Here is a 19,307-nt window from a genome sequence, read left to right as displayed (position 1 = left end):
GTTGTATTAATGATTGTTTGAGATATGTGAATGCATTTTGGCATTCTGAAGTCCATTCGAATTTTACATTCTTTTTACATAACCTTGTTATGTGACGAGAGTAGCCAGAAAAATTTTTAATGAAACGTCTATAATAATTGCAAAATGCAATGAATCTTCTTGCGCTGTCTGCGTCCGTAGGGACGGGGTATTTGTCAATGACTTCGTATTTCTTATCATCTGGCAAAATACCACGATCAGTACACTTATGACCTAGAAAAGTCACTTCGTGCATGAAGAATGAACATTTGTCTGGGTGTAGTTTTAGGTTATTTTTCCTACATAGGTCAAAGACGTTAGTCAAATTTTTGATCATATGATTTTCGGAACAACCGATGACTATTAAGTCATCCATATACAGGAATGCCTGTGAAGGTTCTAATCCAGAAAATGCCATTGTCATCATTTTTTGGAATGAGTTGGGCGCAATTTTTAAACCATAGGGTAATCGCGTGAAGCGATAGGAGCCGTTGCTCGTTGAAAATGACGTTACGTTTCTTGATTTTTCATCTAGTTCTATTTGATGGAATCCTGACATTAAGTCTAGGCACGAGAAGTATCTTGCTCGTCCTATCAAGAATATCGACCTATCAAGAATATCGTCTATTCTTGGAAGTGGAAATTTGTCTGATAAGAGCTTTTTATTAATTTGTCTATAATCGATTACCAGTCGCCATCGTTTTGTTGCGGATCCTGGTAATGATTTCTTCGGTACTAGTAGCAATGGGCTGTTGTATTCAGATACGGCTGGTTCTACTATTTTATCATCTATTAATTTTTTAACTTGTCTATTTATTTCTTCTTTCTGTGATTCTGGTATTCTATAATTTTTGATGTATATCGGTTCATCATCTTTCAATCTTAATTTTTGTTTGTAAAAATTATTGGTACTTATAGATTCGGTTTCAAGTCCGAATACGTCTGTGTAATTTGTGCTATGTGGAAATTATGTGGAATTATGTAATTATTTGTTGCTAGTTCTATGTTTACTAGACCTAGAGAGGTTGTTGAACCTTCTCCAACTCCAAAAATGTTTGTTATTGTATTTTGGTCTATGTCTTGGAAATTATCTGAGCTGTTTTTGATAAGTGAAATATCTGCTCCTGTATCTATTAAAAATGTTAATTTTGTATTCGTATTATTATTATGCACATGTATAAAAATGTTGAAATTAAGATTGATTGTGTGAACCGACTTATTTAGTTTCCCGAAGCTGTAGCATTTTGTGATGTACTAGCAGCTTCGATTGCTCGGACATTGTGGTTGTTGTTGTTATTTTGATTTTGTCTATTACCTTGGTTGGAATTATTCCTTCCTCGGTTGTTTCCTCTGTAATTTCCTCTGAAGTTACCTCTGTTGTTGTAATTGGTATTGTAACCACCGCGGTAACCTCGGCCTCGGCCTCGGTAATGGCCGCGATAGTTGTTATTTCCCCTGTAGTTTTGTTGTCCATTGTTGAAATATAGGACGCTACTGGGACTGCCTGTCATTTCAGTGCAGCAGTGTATGTATTTTCCTGCTGCATCACTGAATGTATTGTAATTACCAGCTTCGAGTATTATTCGTAGCTTTTCGTATTCACAATTTTTGGTCATTGCTTGTATTGACTCTTTAGTTGCGAAGTTATCCGCAATTTCGGCTGAAAGGCCTAAGTCAATATATATTGTTTCTAATTCCTTTCGCAAATTGTCAATTTCAGTGGTGTATTGGGAAGCTGTCTTCCCTTTTTGTTTAATATTTAGTAACTTTGCTTTTACAACTTCGGCTGATTCACCTTTTACATTACTATTAAGTATGTCAATGATGCCTCTGATGGTTGTTTCATTTGTTACTTTGTATAAAATTGGTCCTATTATTTTTGATTTTATTATTTCTACTGCTAGATCTTCCTGAGTTCCCTTTGTTCTATCTGTTATTCTTAACGCTGTTATAAAGCGTGTCAATGATGACTTTTTGCCATCGAATTCTGGTATTGTTGTCGACAATTGTCGAACATATTCTCTATCTTTCTCAATTTGGTCTGGCATTTTGGTTTCGTTGTTTTTTATTTCAATGTCTTCTGGTAACGACTCAATATCGCTTTCGATTTCAATGTCGATATTACCTTTAGACTCCTCAAGGTTTTGTAATTGGTTTTCATCTATATTAATCAATGAATGCAAATCTTCAGGTATTTGAATATCTAGATTATGTCTGATGCTAATATTGATCAATCTTTTATTGAGTGATCTTAGTATTTTATGACAATGTTTCTTATGTGTTTCTGTTAATCTATCTTCTATAGATGTGACTATTCTACATATGTTATTGTATTCTTTTATTATTATCTTTATGTGTGTTTCTAGAGTCTCTACTTTAATAGGTACTTCTTTGTTTACACATTTATATGATTTGTCAAATACTGCTTTATTATGGTTTATTGATGCTGCTATTTTGGGCCATTTCAGGTGTACCCACTGTGAATCACTCATTTGGTGTTTCTTTTATATTCGCAACAATTTTGTCTACTAAAGTGGAATTTGGAATCATATAAATGTATTTGACAAGAAGGATGTCTACCTATTGTGTTTTTTTCTTGATAAAATTGTTTTCTATACTGTTGTTTATATTCTGTATGGTCTTCTAAATCATATCTATATTGTTTTATTTCGTAAGTACAGTTTATATCTTGTCTAGGCCATCTGCACGGCTCTGATATCTTTTCTTAAGTCGTTTGTTATGTTCCTGGTAAATCTTAAGGGTCAAACTCAAAATTGATATGACAGTCATAATCATTAACAAGATGGATATATTTTCTAGTTCATCTTTGTGATCAATTATTTTTACTTCATTAATTACGTTGGCTGTTGGGTGATCTACTTTTGATTCAGTAGAACCCATTTTGGAAATATTAATTTGCAATAAAGAGAAAAATGAAATCTGTTTAATCTCTCAATTTATTGGGAATAAAGTTTGAAAAGTTTTTATAGTGAATATTGAAATTTAATGAATTTACTTTAAATATTTGCAACTTGTATTAAATATATACAAGTGCCAGAGACATGGAAATTTGATAGTTTTAATGTGGTTGGCTCACAAGTCAAAGTTTACATTTCATTAGAATTAAAAAAAAATCTCCAACCACATTTGTTAGTATATAGCCTGACAGTTTTGTTGTTAGTTTTTTCAAGCAGCGGTTTCCCGCCTCGGCTTGGGTTTAGTTTAAATCTATGGCAAATTGGGGCATTTGCATTTAAGCAGCCCGTTTGCGTGTCTTCGCACTTTGGCGAAGTTCTTTTTCTATGATTTCCAAACGCTCTTTGTAGCGTTGCCGGGCTGATTCCTCCTTAGCCAACTGGGTCATTTCCTTGACCAGTCGGCGTTGTTGTAATAATTTTACTCTACGTCCAGAGCGTTTGTGTTTCCTTGGTTGGCGCTTCTCTTGACGTGCCCGGTACTCAGCTATTGTGAGTGGGCGTGGTCCATCTGTGGGGTTTAGTTCCAGCGCTTCCTTTAGTGTTGGCCGGTCCCTTTCTACCTCGGGTTGCGCCTCGGTCAATTGTGGCTCGTCTGCCATCAATTGTCGTCTGTGTCTGTGTGTTTTGTGTGTTATTTGTTTTAATGGAACACTTGTTTCTGTGTATTAATTGCACATTTTAATTCACAATTTTTATAAAATCCTTATCCACACACACACGACACAGAGACAGACTCGAGACCGAGTCACGGTCGCCATGTAATGTTTAATAGTTGGAATAGGTATTCAGATAACTTTTAGTTGTAATTTAGAATTGGTTTGATTTGATTGACAGAGCTCATAGCATCTGCTCTGTTTGAATCGCTTTATTTGAATGAATTCATATTGCTGTTCTTGGGTACAGCTACCCGTACATGGTATGCTTAAGACTATGTGTTTGTTATATTGTATACATATACATGTGTATGCAGAGGGCATACATAGCTTGTGTATAGCTTGACCACTTGAGCTGCAAAGTGCATGCTCAGCATTCTCACGCTCCGCGATCGGCTTATGTATAAGCGTTAGATCGTATTTCAAGAGCTGGAGTGTGTATGTAGGTGTTGGTGGTCTTTTGATATTATTTGTGCTTATTATCATTTATGTGACAAAGTGTCACAATGTATGTATATACTTTACTTACATATTAACTCTACTCTACATATTGAGGGTAGATACACTACATGAGAGACAAACCCAAAAACGGGTAGGTTACAGCTATAACAATAACAGTAATGGACCAACTTACGATGCAAGACAGCAAAACGACAACAGTTATAACACAAACACAAAACAACCAACTAACACAAATTACAATTACAACCACAACACTAACCGACAAGAACAAGGGAACAGTAGCCGGGGACAACGAACCAACAACGGAAACTACAACAACACCATGAGAAACCAAGAACAACAAAATAATTATAGAAATTATAGCAACAACAGGGTACAACAGTATAAAAGAGGTAGTTATTCAGGACCTACTGGACCAGAGCGGAGCCAAGGAGGGTCCGTAGGAGCAGGAGGATCCGTAAACTCAAATAAAACACAGCAAAGCACCAGTAGGGGATTTGTTGAACTTAACAATGTAGAAGGCGTCCCAAATTTTTCAATAAATGCCTCGAACATTCCCCTGATTATACCACAAAATCAAAATGAAGAGGAGCACTAATCTATATTTTAATTTAATCGCCATTTGGCAGACCGCTAAAATTCTTAATAGACAGCGGATCAAATGTTTCATTTATTAACCCAGAGTTCGTACCCCTAAGCAAACAACAAAATTTACAGCAGCCAATGCATGTTAAAACAGTCCTAAACACTGTAACGAACTGATTTTCTTGTTTCTGCTCGCTACGAAATGCAACGGCTAGCTCAGAGAGTTTGTTTGTTCGTCCCACCAAATTTATGATTTGTGTGATTGCCCGACCAAGAAGAAGACAGAGTCTCTGATTTAAACCACCTTTATTTAGCGTCACTGGCTGAACAGAATTCGGTGACCCTCGCCGTCGGATGCGCGTCGTTGCTCTTTCGTCGTCCTTCCTTCGTATGCGTGCGTCGCTTCCGATGAGAATCCGTACCGGCTCACCTGGGGCTTAGGATGTTATGGGGCAGGGTGTATCGTCCGCGAGATAAGCTAGCGCTCCTCTCTGAACCACCGTTGTGACCACTGACTCCACCGTCCCTTTCTGACCACGCTAGGTCCTGGTGTTCGCTCGTCCTTCGCTGATCTTCACGTGCGGAGATCCACTCTGGATGCTCGCTTGACGCACTTGTGTTTCCGTTGCTTCACTGTCACTCGGTATTGACTGACCGCCCGTATGGCGTACTTTCGCTGACTTCCGTGCACTTCGCGTAACTTTCCGACCGACTGTGTGGCTGTATGGCCCTTCGCGTACTTCTTCTGGACTGTCCCTGTGTGGCACTTCCTGAACCTGCTCCGACCGTCTGGTCGCACGCCCGTGTCCAGACAGAGCGCCTCGCGCCCGTACTCTGCGCTTGCACGTATGACCCACGCGTGTTTAACTGACTGACTGTCCCGAGCTGCGCCTGCGCCTCCCTTATATCGGCTGCGGGAATCCCGGTATTTCCCCCTTTGCACACGGCTCGCTCGGGTACAAGGTCCAAACATGTCCCGTTAGTTCACGGTGCGTCCTCTTTGTGCCTGTCCAAAGTCCGCACCGGTGCCGTATGACCTCTACGCCCTTGGTGGGTTTGAGTCCAAGGTCCAGCGCGGTACCGTTATTTCACGGTCTCTCCGCTTTGCCGGGGTCCAAGGTCCATTATTTCCCGTTTGACCTGACCGCCCTTGACTCCTCTCGCATTACAGCAGTCTTCGCTGTTGCTACGCCGATCTCCTGCACCCGGATTTGTGGGGAGTTTTAAGACTCCTCACAACACACATAATATATACAAAAAAATTACGTACAAACTATTCAAGGAATTCAAGCAAAGTGGCGAATTCACCTTTTTCTTATTTAAATTTCACGCATTTTTTGACGGAATCATCGGAATAGACCTTTTAACGTTTTTAAACGCAAAAATTGATTTCGAAAATCTAATCTTAGTAACCCCCAATACAAAAATCGAGATACTTCAAAGAGAAAAGAGATCAGAATCCCCAATAAAACTAGATGCAAGGACAAGAACTTTAATAGAAATACCAGTAACAGAAAGGGAAGGATAACTATATGTAGTAGTAGTAGTAGTTATTGTGTAAAAGCATAGTAGTATAAGTCCCATTGCAATATTAGAATGTAAGAACCTAATTATAAGAGTCGCGAATGTAAACAGTATACACACACTTGCTGAATAAATGAAGAGTCAGTCGTCGCTGAACTGTCACAGAGCGCACACTAAAGCTCAGAAGTGGTCGGACCTACCGAAGTGATAATTTCAAAAGAAAAATAAAAATCGGCATTAATGAATTGTAATCCTGGCAATTACACATTAAAAGAACTAAAAGCTCTGTGCGTACAAAACAAACTTAAAAGTAGTGGCACAAAAATCGAATTGATTAAAAGACTTGAAAATATTAAATTTGAGTGGTGCGCGCATGAATAAAATGAAACAGCAATGAAAAAAATCAACGCCACAGAACAAACCGGTAAAATAGACAGGGATGAAAACAACGGCAACGGCGAAGAACAAAGTAGCGAAAACGAGATAGCAAGAAGTAGCGACAACGACGGCGACACGATGACGGCAACGTTTGCACATACATACATAGGAATGCAAGAAACAGAAGGTTCGAGAAAAGTAACGGGATCTTGCGAAATAAATGTTAACAACGAAAATGAGATCGAGCAATGTTCTGAGAGGCAGATGGTGAGCGCCAGCAACAATGAGTCCAACAAATGTTTAGCGATCCCGATGGCCAGCAACAATGATCCCGAGATGCAAATGGCTGGCAACAAGGAGCCACAACAATGTTTTGGAAACCAAATGATGCGGAACAATGTAACTATCCAAGGCAGCGATATTCAAAGACTGGAAAATGAGTTGAAAATATTGAAGCTGCAAAATGAGATCGACCAGTTAAAAAATAAACAACAACGAAGTAATGACACAGACTCAAGCATTTCTTTCGAAATTTTAAAGGAGATCGTTAAGGTATACGATGGCGGAAACAATTTCAATGTTTGGATATCTCAACTTTTGAATGTCCAGAAAAATTTCAAGGTCGGCGACGAGATGATGCGTGCGCTGATTCACTACAAAGTTAAGGGCGATGCTGAAATATGGCTGTATTCAAGTACGATCGCTACTATGGACACAGCGGATAAAATGTTAAGCCACCTGGAGAACATGTTCGTAATGTCCAAAGAGTCAAAGTTGAGTATGCGGCAGAAGCTACAGAACTGCGTCTGGATCAAAGGTGAGGAGTTCTCCAAGTACTACAACGAGAAGTGGCAGCTGGCGTTATAACTTAGCACTGGCAGAAGATGAATTTTTGGAATATGTCATTGACGGCATACACGATGTCAATCTACGCAATCTGGCTAAGTCGCGTTCGTTCAAGACCGGATTGGAGCTTCTGGAGGCATTCCGAAACGTTGAGTTGGGCTACGTTCCTAAGCCCAAGTTACCGGAAGAACGTAGAGCAGGAGATTTTCAGAAGCCATGAGGTAATGCAGAGTGCTACAATTGCCACAGTCGGGGCCACCTGGCCAAAGAGTGCCGCAAGCCTAAGAGACAAGATGGGGCTTGTTACGCATGTGGCTTGCAAGGACATGTGGCTAAGGAGTGCAACCAATACAAGAAGTCGAAGGGCGGGGACAACGATTATGTAAGTTATATTGAATTAACATTTTGTACAAAGAATAATATGCTGAACCCCATGTTTATAGAATGTCTCATAGATTCTGGCAGCCCGATAAGTATTATTAAAAAACGTTTTATACCAAGTCAAATAAAAATGGAAAAGACTACCTCTTTAAGTTACGTTGGATTAAATTTAAGTAAATTACAAATACATGGAAGCGTAAAATGTTCAGTTAAATTCTCAAATAAAGATACTCCTATGTTATTATATGTCGTGGATGATGAATCTATGGGATATGCTATGTTATTGGGAAGGGATTTTTTAGCAAGAGTAATGGCCAAAATTGTAATTGATAATGAACACGAAAAAATATCTGAAATAAAAAAAGATTCGATAGTTGAAGAAAATCAAAATACAAATAAAGAATCTAAAAGTCATTATGAGACAAACGCAGACGAACAAAATAATTTTGAAAAACAACTATTATTAATTGATTACAATGATAATGAAAAGGTATATGAGATAGGTTCACAATTAAATTTTAAACAAAGATGCGAATTTATAAATGTTATTGAAGAATATTATATTAAACCAAAAAGACCGAGTGAACCGAATATAAAATGTGAAATGAAGCTAAGGTTAGAGGAAGACAAGCCGTTAAGTTTTTCGCCAAGACGCCTGGCATATGTAGAGAAAGAAAAATTACAAGGAATCCTTGATGATTATTTAAAAGATGGTATTATACGACAAAGTGAGTCTGAGTATTGCTCGCCAATTGTACTAGAAAAAAGAAATTGGTGGCATTCGGATGTGCATAGATTATAGGAAACTAAATAAGATCACGGCGAAAGTTAGATACCCGATGCCATTAATTGATGATTTATTAGATACCCTAGCAAACAAAGTTGTGTTCTCGAAGTTAGACCTGAAAAATGGATACTTCCATGTTTATATGGACGAAGAATCGATAAAGTATACATCATTTACCACGCCACTAGGACAGTATGAGTTCACAAGAATGCCTTTTGGGCTGACAAATGCTCCGTCTGTTTTTCAAAGGTTCATCAACAAAGTATTTGACGACATGATTAGGGATAAGAAAGTGATAGTTTATCTCGATGACATAAAGACAGCGACAAAGAATATAGAAGATCACCAAGCTATATTAAAAGAAGTATTTGAGCGATTGGTTAAAAACAAATTAGAGCTACGAATCGATAAATGTATGTTTTTTCAAAGTGAGGTGAAATATTTAGGATATATAATATCAGAAAAGGATATTAAAGCAGATGACGACGGTGTGAAAGCAATTGAAAATTTTCCCGTGCCACAAAAAGTTTATGATGTCCAAAGTTTTTTGGGGATGTGCTCGTATTTTAGAAGATTTATACAGAATTTTTCAACAATAGCAAAGCCACTCCATGATTTGACAAAGAAAGACAAAAAGTTCGAGTTTGGCCTAGCGCAATTAGAAGCATTTGATGAATTAAAAAGCAAGCTGTTAAAAACGCCTATTTTAGCATTGTACAGTCCTGAGGATGAAACAGAATTGCACTGCGATGCAAGTTCGATAGGTTTCGGATCAATTCTCTTGCAAAGGAAAGCAGATGGTAAATTACATCCAGTTTTTTACTTCTCAAAAAGGACAACGGATACAGAATCAAGGTATCATAGTTTTGAACTGGAAACACTGGCAGTAATATATGCATTAAAAAGGTTTAGAGTGTACCTACTAGGAATTGAATTCAAAATAGTGACAGACTGTAATTCCCTCACAATGACGTTGAATAAAAAAGACTTGAACCCAAGACTAGCAAGATGGGCCTTGGAATTACAGAATTATCTGTATAAACTAGAGCATAGATCAGGAACTAGAATGAAACACGTTGATGCTCTTAGTAGATGTAATACGATTTTGGTAATAGAGGAAAATACGTTCGAGGACAATTTAGTTATATGCCAAAACAGAGACGAGAAGTTGAGAAAGATTAGGGAAATGCTAAGTAAAGAAGAAAGCGAATTATATGAAATGCGAAATGGTGTGATTTACAAAAAAGTAAAAGATAAGTTACTGTTCTATGTCCCGGAAGCTATGGAAGAATACGTGTTCTTAAATACCACAATGAGTTAGGCCATGTAGGGAAAGACAAAGTTACGGAAATGGTCGGTAAAAGTTATTGGTTTCCAAATGTTAGAAGTAAAGCGGATGAACATGTCTAAAATGTATAGCTTTTCAAGGAAAAAATGGTAAGCAAGAAGGAACTGTTAATATTGTACCAAAGGGAAACACACCATTCGAAGTCATACATATAGATCACTATGATCCGGTAAATCAAAAGAATTCTACGAAAAAACATGTATTAGTAATTGTTGATGGATGCACAAAGTTTGTGAGATTGTATCCAGCGAAATCAACAAACTCAAAGGAAGCAATGGAAGCTTTAGGTGATTATTTTAGAGCGTATAGCAGACCAACGACCATTGTTTCAGACAGAGGGACATGTTTTACATCAGATATGTTCGAAGAATTTTTGGAATCAAGAAACATTAAGCACGTCAAAATTGCAACAGGCTCACCACAAGCAAATGGACAAGTTGAGCGAATAAATAGAGACCTAGGACCCATGATTAGTAAGCTCGTAGATGTAGAAAAGAACGCACAGTGGCACAAAGTTTTGGAAGATGTAGAGTATGCAATGAATAATACAAAGCACAGAAGCATAAATGAGCACCCAAGTATAATGCTGTTTGGAGTGAATCAAAAAGGAAAAATGCTAGATTGTTTAAAAGAAAATGTATTGGAGTCAATGCTAAAAAGAAAAGAAATTAATTTAGAGAAAATTAGACAAAATGCAGAAGTTTCGCAGGAAAAAGTACAGAACTATAACAAGAAATATGCTGACGCTAAACGACTAGAAACAAATAAATACAAATTAGGAGACTACGTTGTGGTCAAGAATTTTGATTCAACAGTTGGAGCGCCTAGGAAATTAATAACCAAATATAAAGGCCCCTATGAAATCGCCAAAATAATAGACAATGATAGGTATTGTATCAAAGATGTGGAAGGTTTTCAGTTGACACAAAAACCATACGATGGAATATGGGCGGCTCATAATATTAAAACATGGCTTCAAGAAAAGAATTCGGTATCAAATAATAAAAATATAGAAAAGAAAAATGATAAAGAAAAACAAAAGTCTAAGGTACATGTAAATAAGAAAACCAAACCAAATGTAACAAACACTGAAATAAGTAACGAAAATGTAATGATTACAAGAAGTAGAGCGGCGAGGATCAGGAGATCCTAATTATCAGGATGGCCGAGCTGTAGTAGTAGTAGTAGTAATTGTGTATAAGCATAGTAGTATAAGTCCCATTGCAATATTAGAATGTAAGAACCTAATTATAAGAGTCGCGAATGTAAACAGTATACACACACTTGCTGAATAAATGAAGAGTCAGTCGTCGCTGAACTGTCACAGAGCGCACACTAAATATATATAAATATATATAAACGAAATAGTAATACAAAAGGGAATATACATATATAAACGAGGCCATTTATAAATAATAAACGAAACCGATCAAGGCAGAATGATAAATGCTAATTATCCGATACAGGTAGAAGTATATAATGCATAGAGTTTTACAGAAATATACACGGCAAAACATACAAATAGTGAAAAAAACGACAATAAAGTTAGACTCAACATAAGAACAGAACACCTTAACAAAGAAGAAAAAGCTAAAATTTTAAAACAATATAGAACCTTATTTTATAACGACGGGGAAATAAATGTTAACAACGAAAATGAGATCGAGCAATGTTCTGAGAGGCAGATGGTGAGCGCCAGCAACAATGAGTCCAACAAATGTTTAGCGATCCCGATGGCCAGCAACAATGATCCCGAGATGCAAATGGCTGGCAACAAGGAGCCACAACAATGTTTTGGAAACCAAATGATGCGGAACAATGTAACTATCCAAGGCAGCGATATTCAAAGACTGGAAAATGAGTTGAAAATATTGAAGCTGCAAAATGAGATCGACCAGTTAAAAAATAAACAACAACGAAGTAATGACACAGACTCAAGCATTTCTTTCGAAATTTTAAAGGAGATCGTTAAGGTATACGATGGCGGAAACAATTTCAATGTTTGGATATCTCAACTTTTGAATGTCCAGAAAAATTTCAAGGTCGGCGACGAGATGATGCGTGCGCTGATTCACTACAAAGTTAAGGGCGATGCTGAAATATGGCTGTATTCAAGTACGATCGCTACTATGGACACAGCGGATAAAATGTTAAACCACCTGGAGAACATGTTGTAATGTCTGCGTCTGGATCAAAGGTGAGGAGTTCTCCAAGTACTACAACGAGAAGTGGCAGCTGGCGGATAACTTAGCACTGGCAGAAGATGAATTTTTGGAATATGTCATTGACGGCATACACGATGTCAATCTACGCAATCTGGCTAAGTCGCGTTCGTTCAAGACCGGATTGGAGCTTCTGGAGGCATTCCGAAACGTTGAGTTGGGCTACGTTCCTAAGCCCAAGTTACCGGAAGAACGTAGAGCAGGAGATTTTCAGAAGCCACGAGGTAATGCAGAGTGCTACAATTGCCACAGTCGGGGCCACCTGGCCAAAGAGTGCCGCAAGCCTAAGAGACAAGATGGGGCTTGTTACGCATGTGGCTTGCAAGGACATGTGGCTAAGGAGTGCAACCAATACAAGAAGTCGAAGGGCGGGGACAACGATTATGTAAGTTATATTGAATTAACATTTTGTACAAAGAATAATATGCTGAACCCCATGTTTATAGAATGTCTCATAGATTCTGGCAGCCCGATAAGTATTATTAAAAAACGTTTTATACCAAGTCAAATAAAAATGGAAAAGACTACCTCTTTAAGTTACGTTGGATTAAATTTAAGTAAATTACAAATACATGGAAGCGTAAAATGTTCAGTTAAATTCTCAAATAAAGATACTCCTATGTTATTATATGTCGTGGATGATGAATCTATGGGATATGCTATGTTATTGGGAAGGGATTTTTTAGCAAGAGTAATGGCCAAAATTGTAATTGATAATGAACACGAAAAAATATCTGAAATAAAAAAAGATTCGATAGTTGAAGAAAATCAAAATACAAATAAAGAATCTAAAAGTCATTATGAGACAAACGCAGACGAACAAAATAATTTTGAAAAACAACTATTATTAATTGATTACAATGATAATGAAAAGGTATATGAGATAGGTTCACAATTAAATTTTAAACAAAGATGCGAATTTATAAATGTTATTGAAGAATATTATATTAAACCAAAAAGACCGAGTGAACCGAATATAAAATGTGAAATGAAGCTAAGGTTAGAGGAAGACAAGCCGTTAAGTTTTTCGCCAAGACGCCTGGCATATGTAGAGAAAGAAAAATTACAAGGAATCCTTGATGATTATTTAAAAGATGGTATTATACGACAAAGTGAGTCTGAGTATTGCTCGCCAATTGTACTAGAAAAAAGAAATTGGTGGCATTCGGATGTGCATAGATTATAGGAAACTAAATAAGATCACGGCGAAAGTTAGATACCCGATGCCATTAATTGATGATTTATTAGATACCCTAGCAAACAAAGTTGTGTTCTCGAAGTTAGACCTGAAAAATGGATACTTCCATGTTTATATGGACGAAGAATCGATAAAGTATACATCATTTACCACGCCACTAGGACAGTATGAGTTCACAAGAATGCCTTTTGGGCTGACAAATGCTCCGTCTGTTTTTCAAAGGTTCATCAACAAAGTATTTGACGACATGATTAGGGATAAGAAAGTGATAGTTTATCTCGATGACATAAAGACAGCGACAAAGAATATAGAAGATCACCAAGCTATATTAAAAGAAGTATTTGAGCGATTGGTTAAAAACAAATTAGAGCTACGAATCGATAAATGTATGTTTTTTCAAAGTGAGGTGAAATATTTAGGATATATAATATCAGAAAAGGATATTAAAGCAGATGACGACGGTGTGAAAGCAATTGAAAATTTTCCCGTGCCACAAAAAGTTTATGATGTCCAAAGTTTTTTGGGGATGTGCTCGTATTTTAGAAGATTTATACAGAATTTTTCAACAATAGCAAAGCCACTCCATGATTTGACAAAGAAAGACAAAAAGTTCGAGTTTGGCCTAGCGCAATTAGAAGCATTTGATGAATTAAAAAGCAAGCTGTTAAAAACGCCTATTTTAGCATTGTACAGTCCTGAGGATGAAACAGAATTGCACTGCGATGCAAGTTCGATAGGTTTCGGATCAATTCTCTTGCAAAGGAAAGCAGATGGTAAATTACATCCAGTTTTTTACTTCTCAAAAAGGACAACGGATACAGAATCAAGGTATCATAGTTTTGAACTGGAAACACTGGCAGTAATATATGCATTAAAAAGGTTTAGAGTGTACCTACTAGGAATTGAATTCAAAATAGTGACAGACTGTAATTCCCTCACAATGACGTTGAATAAAAAAGACTTGAACCCAAGACTAGCAAGATGGGCCTTGGAATTACAGAATTATCTGTATAAACTAGAGCATAGATCAGGAACTAGAATGAAACACGTTGATGCTCTTAGTAGATGTAATACGATTTTGGTAATAGAGGAAAATACGTTCGAGGACAATTTAGTTATATGCCAAAACAGAGACGAGAAGTTGAGAAAGATTAGGGAAATGCTAAGTAAAGAAGAAAGCGAATTATATGAAATGCGAAATGGTGTGATTTACAAAAAAGTAAAAGATAAGTTACTGTTCTATGTCCCGGAAGCTATGGAAGAATACGTGTTCTTAAATACCACAATGAGTTAGGCCATGTAGGGAAAGACAAAGTTACGGAAATGGTCGGTAAAAGTTATTGGTTTCCAAATGTTAGAAGTAAAGCGGATGAACATGTCTAAAATGTATAGCTTTTCAAGGAAAAAATGGTAAGCAAGAAGGAACTGTTAATATTGTACCAAAGGGAAACACACCATTCGAAGTCATACATATAGATCACTATGGTCCGGTAAATCAAAAGAATTCTACGAAAAAACATGTATTAGTAATTGTTGATGGATGCACAGAGTTTGTGAGATTGTATCCAGCGAAATCAACAAACTCAAAGGAAGCAATGGAAGCTTTAGGTGATTATTTTAGAGCGTATAGCAGACCAACGACCATTGTTTCAGACAGAGGGACATGTTTTACATCAGATATGTTCGAAGAATTTTTGGAATCAAGAAACATTAAGCACGTCAAAATTGCAACAGGCTCACCACAAGCAAATGGACAAGTTGAGCGAATAAATAGAGACCTAGGACCCATGATTAGTAAGCTCGTAGATGTAGAAAAGAACGCACAGTGGCACAAAGTTTTGGAAGATGTAGAGTATGCAATGAATAATACAAAGCACAGAAGCATAAATGAGCACCCAAGTATAATGCTGTTTGGAGTGAATCAAAAAGGAAAAATGCTAGATTGTTTAAAAGAAAATGTATTGGAGTCAATGCTAAAAAGAAAAGAAATTAATTTAGAGAAAATTAGACAAAATGCAGAAGTTTCGCAGGAAAAAGTACAGAACTATAACAAGAAATATGCTGACGCTAAACGACTAGAAACAAATAAATACAAATTAGGAGACTACGTTGTGGTCAAGAATTTTGATTCAACAGTTGGAGCGCCTAGGAAATTAATAACCAAATATAAAGGCCCCTATGAAATCGCCAAAATACTAGACAATGATAGGTATTGTATCAAAGATGTGGAAGGTTTTCAGTTGACACAAAAACCATACGATGGAATATGGGCGGCTCATAATATTAAAACATGGCTTCAAGAAAAGAATTCGGTATCAAATAATAAAAATATAGAAAAGAAAAATGATAAAGAAAAACAAAAGTCTAAGGTACATGTAAATAAGAAAACCAAACCAAATGTAACAAACACTGAAATAAGTAACGAAAATGTAATGATTACAAGAAGTAGAGCGGCGAGGATCAGGAGATCCTAATTATCAGGATGGCCGAGCTGTAGTAGTAGTAGTAGTAATTGTGTATAAGCATAGTAGTATAAGTCCCATTGCAATATTAGAATGTAAGAACCTAATTATAAGAGTCGCGAATGTAAACAGTATACACACACTTGCTGAATAAATGAAGAGTCAGTCGTCGCTGAACTGTCACAGAGCGCACACTAAATATATATAAATATATATAAACGAAATAGTAATACAAAAGGGAATATACATATATAAACGAGGCCATTTATAAATAATAAACGAAACCGATCAAGGCAGAATGATAAATGCTAATTATCCGATACAGGTAGAAGTATATAATGCATAGAGTTTTACAGAAATATACACGGCAAAACATACAAATAGTGAAAAAAACGACAATAAAGTTAGACTCAACATAAGAACAGAACACCTTAACAAAGAAGAAAAAGCTAAAATTTTAAAACAATATAGAACCTTATTTTATAACGACGGGGACCAATTGTCAGTAACAAAAGGAACACAGCATGATATTAGACTATCTAGGTACTCTATAAAGGAAAACGCAGAGATCAAGAAGCAAGTTTCCGAATTATTAGATCAAGGTATAATCAGAAAAAGTCGATCACCATGGAGTGCACCCGTTTGGTTGGTACCCAAGAAAAGCGACGCCTCTGGACAAAGAAAATGGAGGTTAGTCGTAGATTTCAGAAAATTGAATGAAAAAACAATTAAGGACAAATACCCATTACCATTAATTGACGAAGTACTGGATTCGCTAGGAAAAGCAAAATCGAAATGAACCCAAAAAAGGCAGTAGGAGGGCATTTTGAATTCTTGAGAATGCCATTTGGGTTGACAAATGCCCCCGCAACATTCCAAAGGTTCATTAACAACTTGTTAGGAGATATAGTAGGAAAATATTGTTTACTGTATATGGACGACATCATAATATACTCGGGCTCGCTCCAACAACACATTTAAGATCTAAAGGTTGTATTCAAAAAATTCAAAATGTCTAATTTAAAAATGCAGCAAGACAAGTCAGAGTTTTTAAGAAAAGGGATAGACTTTTTGGGACATATCGTTACGTCAGAAGGCATAAAACCGAACCCCAAAAAGATAGAAGCCGTAAAGAAATTCCCATTACCCACGACAAGAACACACATAAAATCTTGTATCGGACTCCTAAGCTACTACAGAAAATTTATTAAGGATTTAGCTAAAATAACAAAACCACTGACGAAGCCACTAAAAGGAAAGAAAACCGTCGATATATCGGAAGACTATAAAAACGCATTCGAACATGCAAAAACATTACTTTGCAACGACCCAATCTTAACTTATCAGAATTATGAACAACCATTCATTCTAACTACAGATGCAAGCAATCACACACGATGGCAGTATTATCACAATGTCAAGTAGGAAAGGACAGACCAGTAGCTTACGCTAGTAGAACATTGAACGATACGGAAAATAACTATTCAGCGTCAGAAAAGGAAATGCTAGCAATAGTATGGGCAGTCAAACACTATAGGCAATATTTATACGGGACAAGGTTTACGGTATACACAGATCATCAGCCACTCATCTAAATTAACAACAGCAAAAATAACCCAAAATTAATAAGATGGCGATTACAGTTAGCCGAGTATGAGTACGACATCGTGTATAAAAAAGGAAAGCTTAACACGAATGCTGACGCATTAAGTAGAATGCAACCGGAAATATTCATGGCAGATACAGCATCGACAAGAGCAACAAGTGGAGAAACAGCACAAAGTGCAGAGGACGCAAGAAACATACAAACCACGGAAAAACCTATGAATGATTTTAAAACTCAAGTGGTATTGAAGATAGGAAAAAAAACAAAAAGAACGGTAGAGATCCCATTTAAGTCAAAAATTCGGACAACGTTTACAGACAAAGAATTCACTGAGGACAAAATTATTAGGATTTTAAAAGAAATCTTGAAACCTGGACGAACTACAGCGGTTATGGCAAATAACAACATTTTTAAGATAATACAAGAAACGTACAAAACTTATCTTTCAGAACAAAAATACACAATCATAAGAGCAACTATATTACTAAATGAAATTTACGAACATAAAGACCAAGAAACGTTAATAATCCAAGACCATAGGAATAACAATCACAGGGGAATAGACGAAACGACGGTACATTTGAAAAGACACCATTACTTCCCATGCATGAAACAAACTATATCTAAAATAATTAATGATTGCGACATATGTCAGACAATGAAATATGATCGCAACCCACAAAAATTAAAATTTCAGTTACCAGAAATCCCAGCACTTCCGTTAGATATTGTTCACATCGATCTGTATTTCATCAATAATAAAACCATGCTAACGATAATAGACAAATTTTCCAAATTTCGATCAATATCACAAAACAGATCAAAACTTTTATTTGAAATTTCGGAGCACCCAAGAAAGTCATCTGCTACCAAGGTGCGGAGTTTAACTCTATTCTCTTTAAAGACTTCTGTAAGTAATTTAGCATTGACTTACATTTCACATCATTCCAACAATCGAGTAGCAATTCAACAGTAGAATGGTTACACTCAACGCTCAACGCAGAAACCTATAGGATTATTTACAAAGTCAGGAAAGACCAGAAGTTAGAATGCGAACATGACGAAATTATGGCAGAAACGGTAAAAACATACAACAATGCCATACATTCCGCGACAAAATTAACGCCATATGAATTATTCACAGGAAAGACACACATTTTAATAGAACGATCGAATATTCAGACCAACATGATTATTTACAAAAGAAAAACGAATTTAAAACAAAATTATACACCCAAGTACAGACAGAAATGACAGAAAAGGCAGAAGAAAGAATACAGAAACTGAATGGAACAAGAACAGACCCAATACCGTTAACAGCAGAAGACATAGTATTTAGAAAAGAGAACCGAAGAAATAAGATAACACCAAGATTTTCAAAACACATAGTTAAAGCAGATCACGGAATAACTTTTGAATCAAAGAAAGGACAAAAACTACATAAAGAAAAAATAAAAAGGCAAATTAGAGATAGGCAAACAGTTTAGTAAGTCGAAACAAAAAGATAATAAAAAGAACAAACAAATGAACATGAACAAATAGCTATAAGTCACACACTTATTGTACTCAATTTCCATAAATTACGCGAAATCAGAACACAAAACACGAGTATATTACATTTATATATATAAGGACTACTATACTAATGTTAATAATAATAATTATTTTTAGTACGAACACCTAATTATAAGTACACTAGCTATACCGCAGTTCGTTCCGCCAAGCGTTTCATCTCTCTGGCTGTAACTTCATTCTAGGAGGGGAGGATGTACCCCATTGCACTCTGGACAGCAGCAACACTGATTACAATGGGATCGACATTCAACGCCACAAAAAAGGCTTCTTTCGCGGAAACACGG

General features: G+C 36.5%; 1 protein-coding gene across 1 annotated transcript; it reads left to right on the top strand.

Annotated features, from left to right (window-relative positions):
* The first annotated feature begins 10,877 nt into the window (after positions 1 to 10,877).
* Positions 10,878 to 12,300, top strand: LOC122616578. Its single transcript, XM_043792081.1, has 2 exons — positions 10,878 to 11,933; positions 11,991 to 12,300. The coding sequence occupies exons 1-2, from the start codon at positions 11,646 to 11,648 to the stop codon at positions 12,135 to 12,137; spliced, it is 435 nt and encodes a 144-aa protein (XP_043648016.1). The 5' UTR covers positions 10,878 to 11,645; the 3' UTR covers positions 12,138 to 12,300.
* The last annotated feature ends 7,007 nt before the right edge of the window (positions 12,301 to 19,307 follow it).

The sequence above is a fragment of the Drosophila teissieri genome, chromosome 2L (assembly GCF_016746235.2).
Source record: "Drosophila teissieri strain GT53w chromosome 2L, Prin_Dtei_1.1, whole genome shotgun sequence".
Taxonomy (NCBI): domain Eukaryota; kingdom Metazoa; phylum Arthropoda; class Insecta; order Diptera; family Drosophilidae; genus Drosophila; species Drosophila teissieri.
Note: the sequence above shows the minus strand (reverse complement) of the source record. Positions and strands in the feature narration are given on the sequence as shown.

Bases quoted from the DNA above. Each gene is read 5' to 3' on its own strand.
- LOC122616578 (XM_043792081.1), top strand. From the start codon at position 11,646: ATGGTGAGCGCCAGCAACAATGAGTCCAACAAATGTTTAGCGATCCCG. The intron at 11,934-11,990 runs GTATACGATGGC...TTGAATGTCCAG, and splicing joins TTTTAAAGGAGATCGTTAAG to AAAAATTTCAAGGTCGGCGA.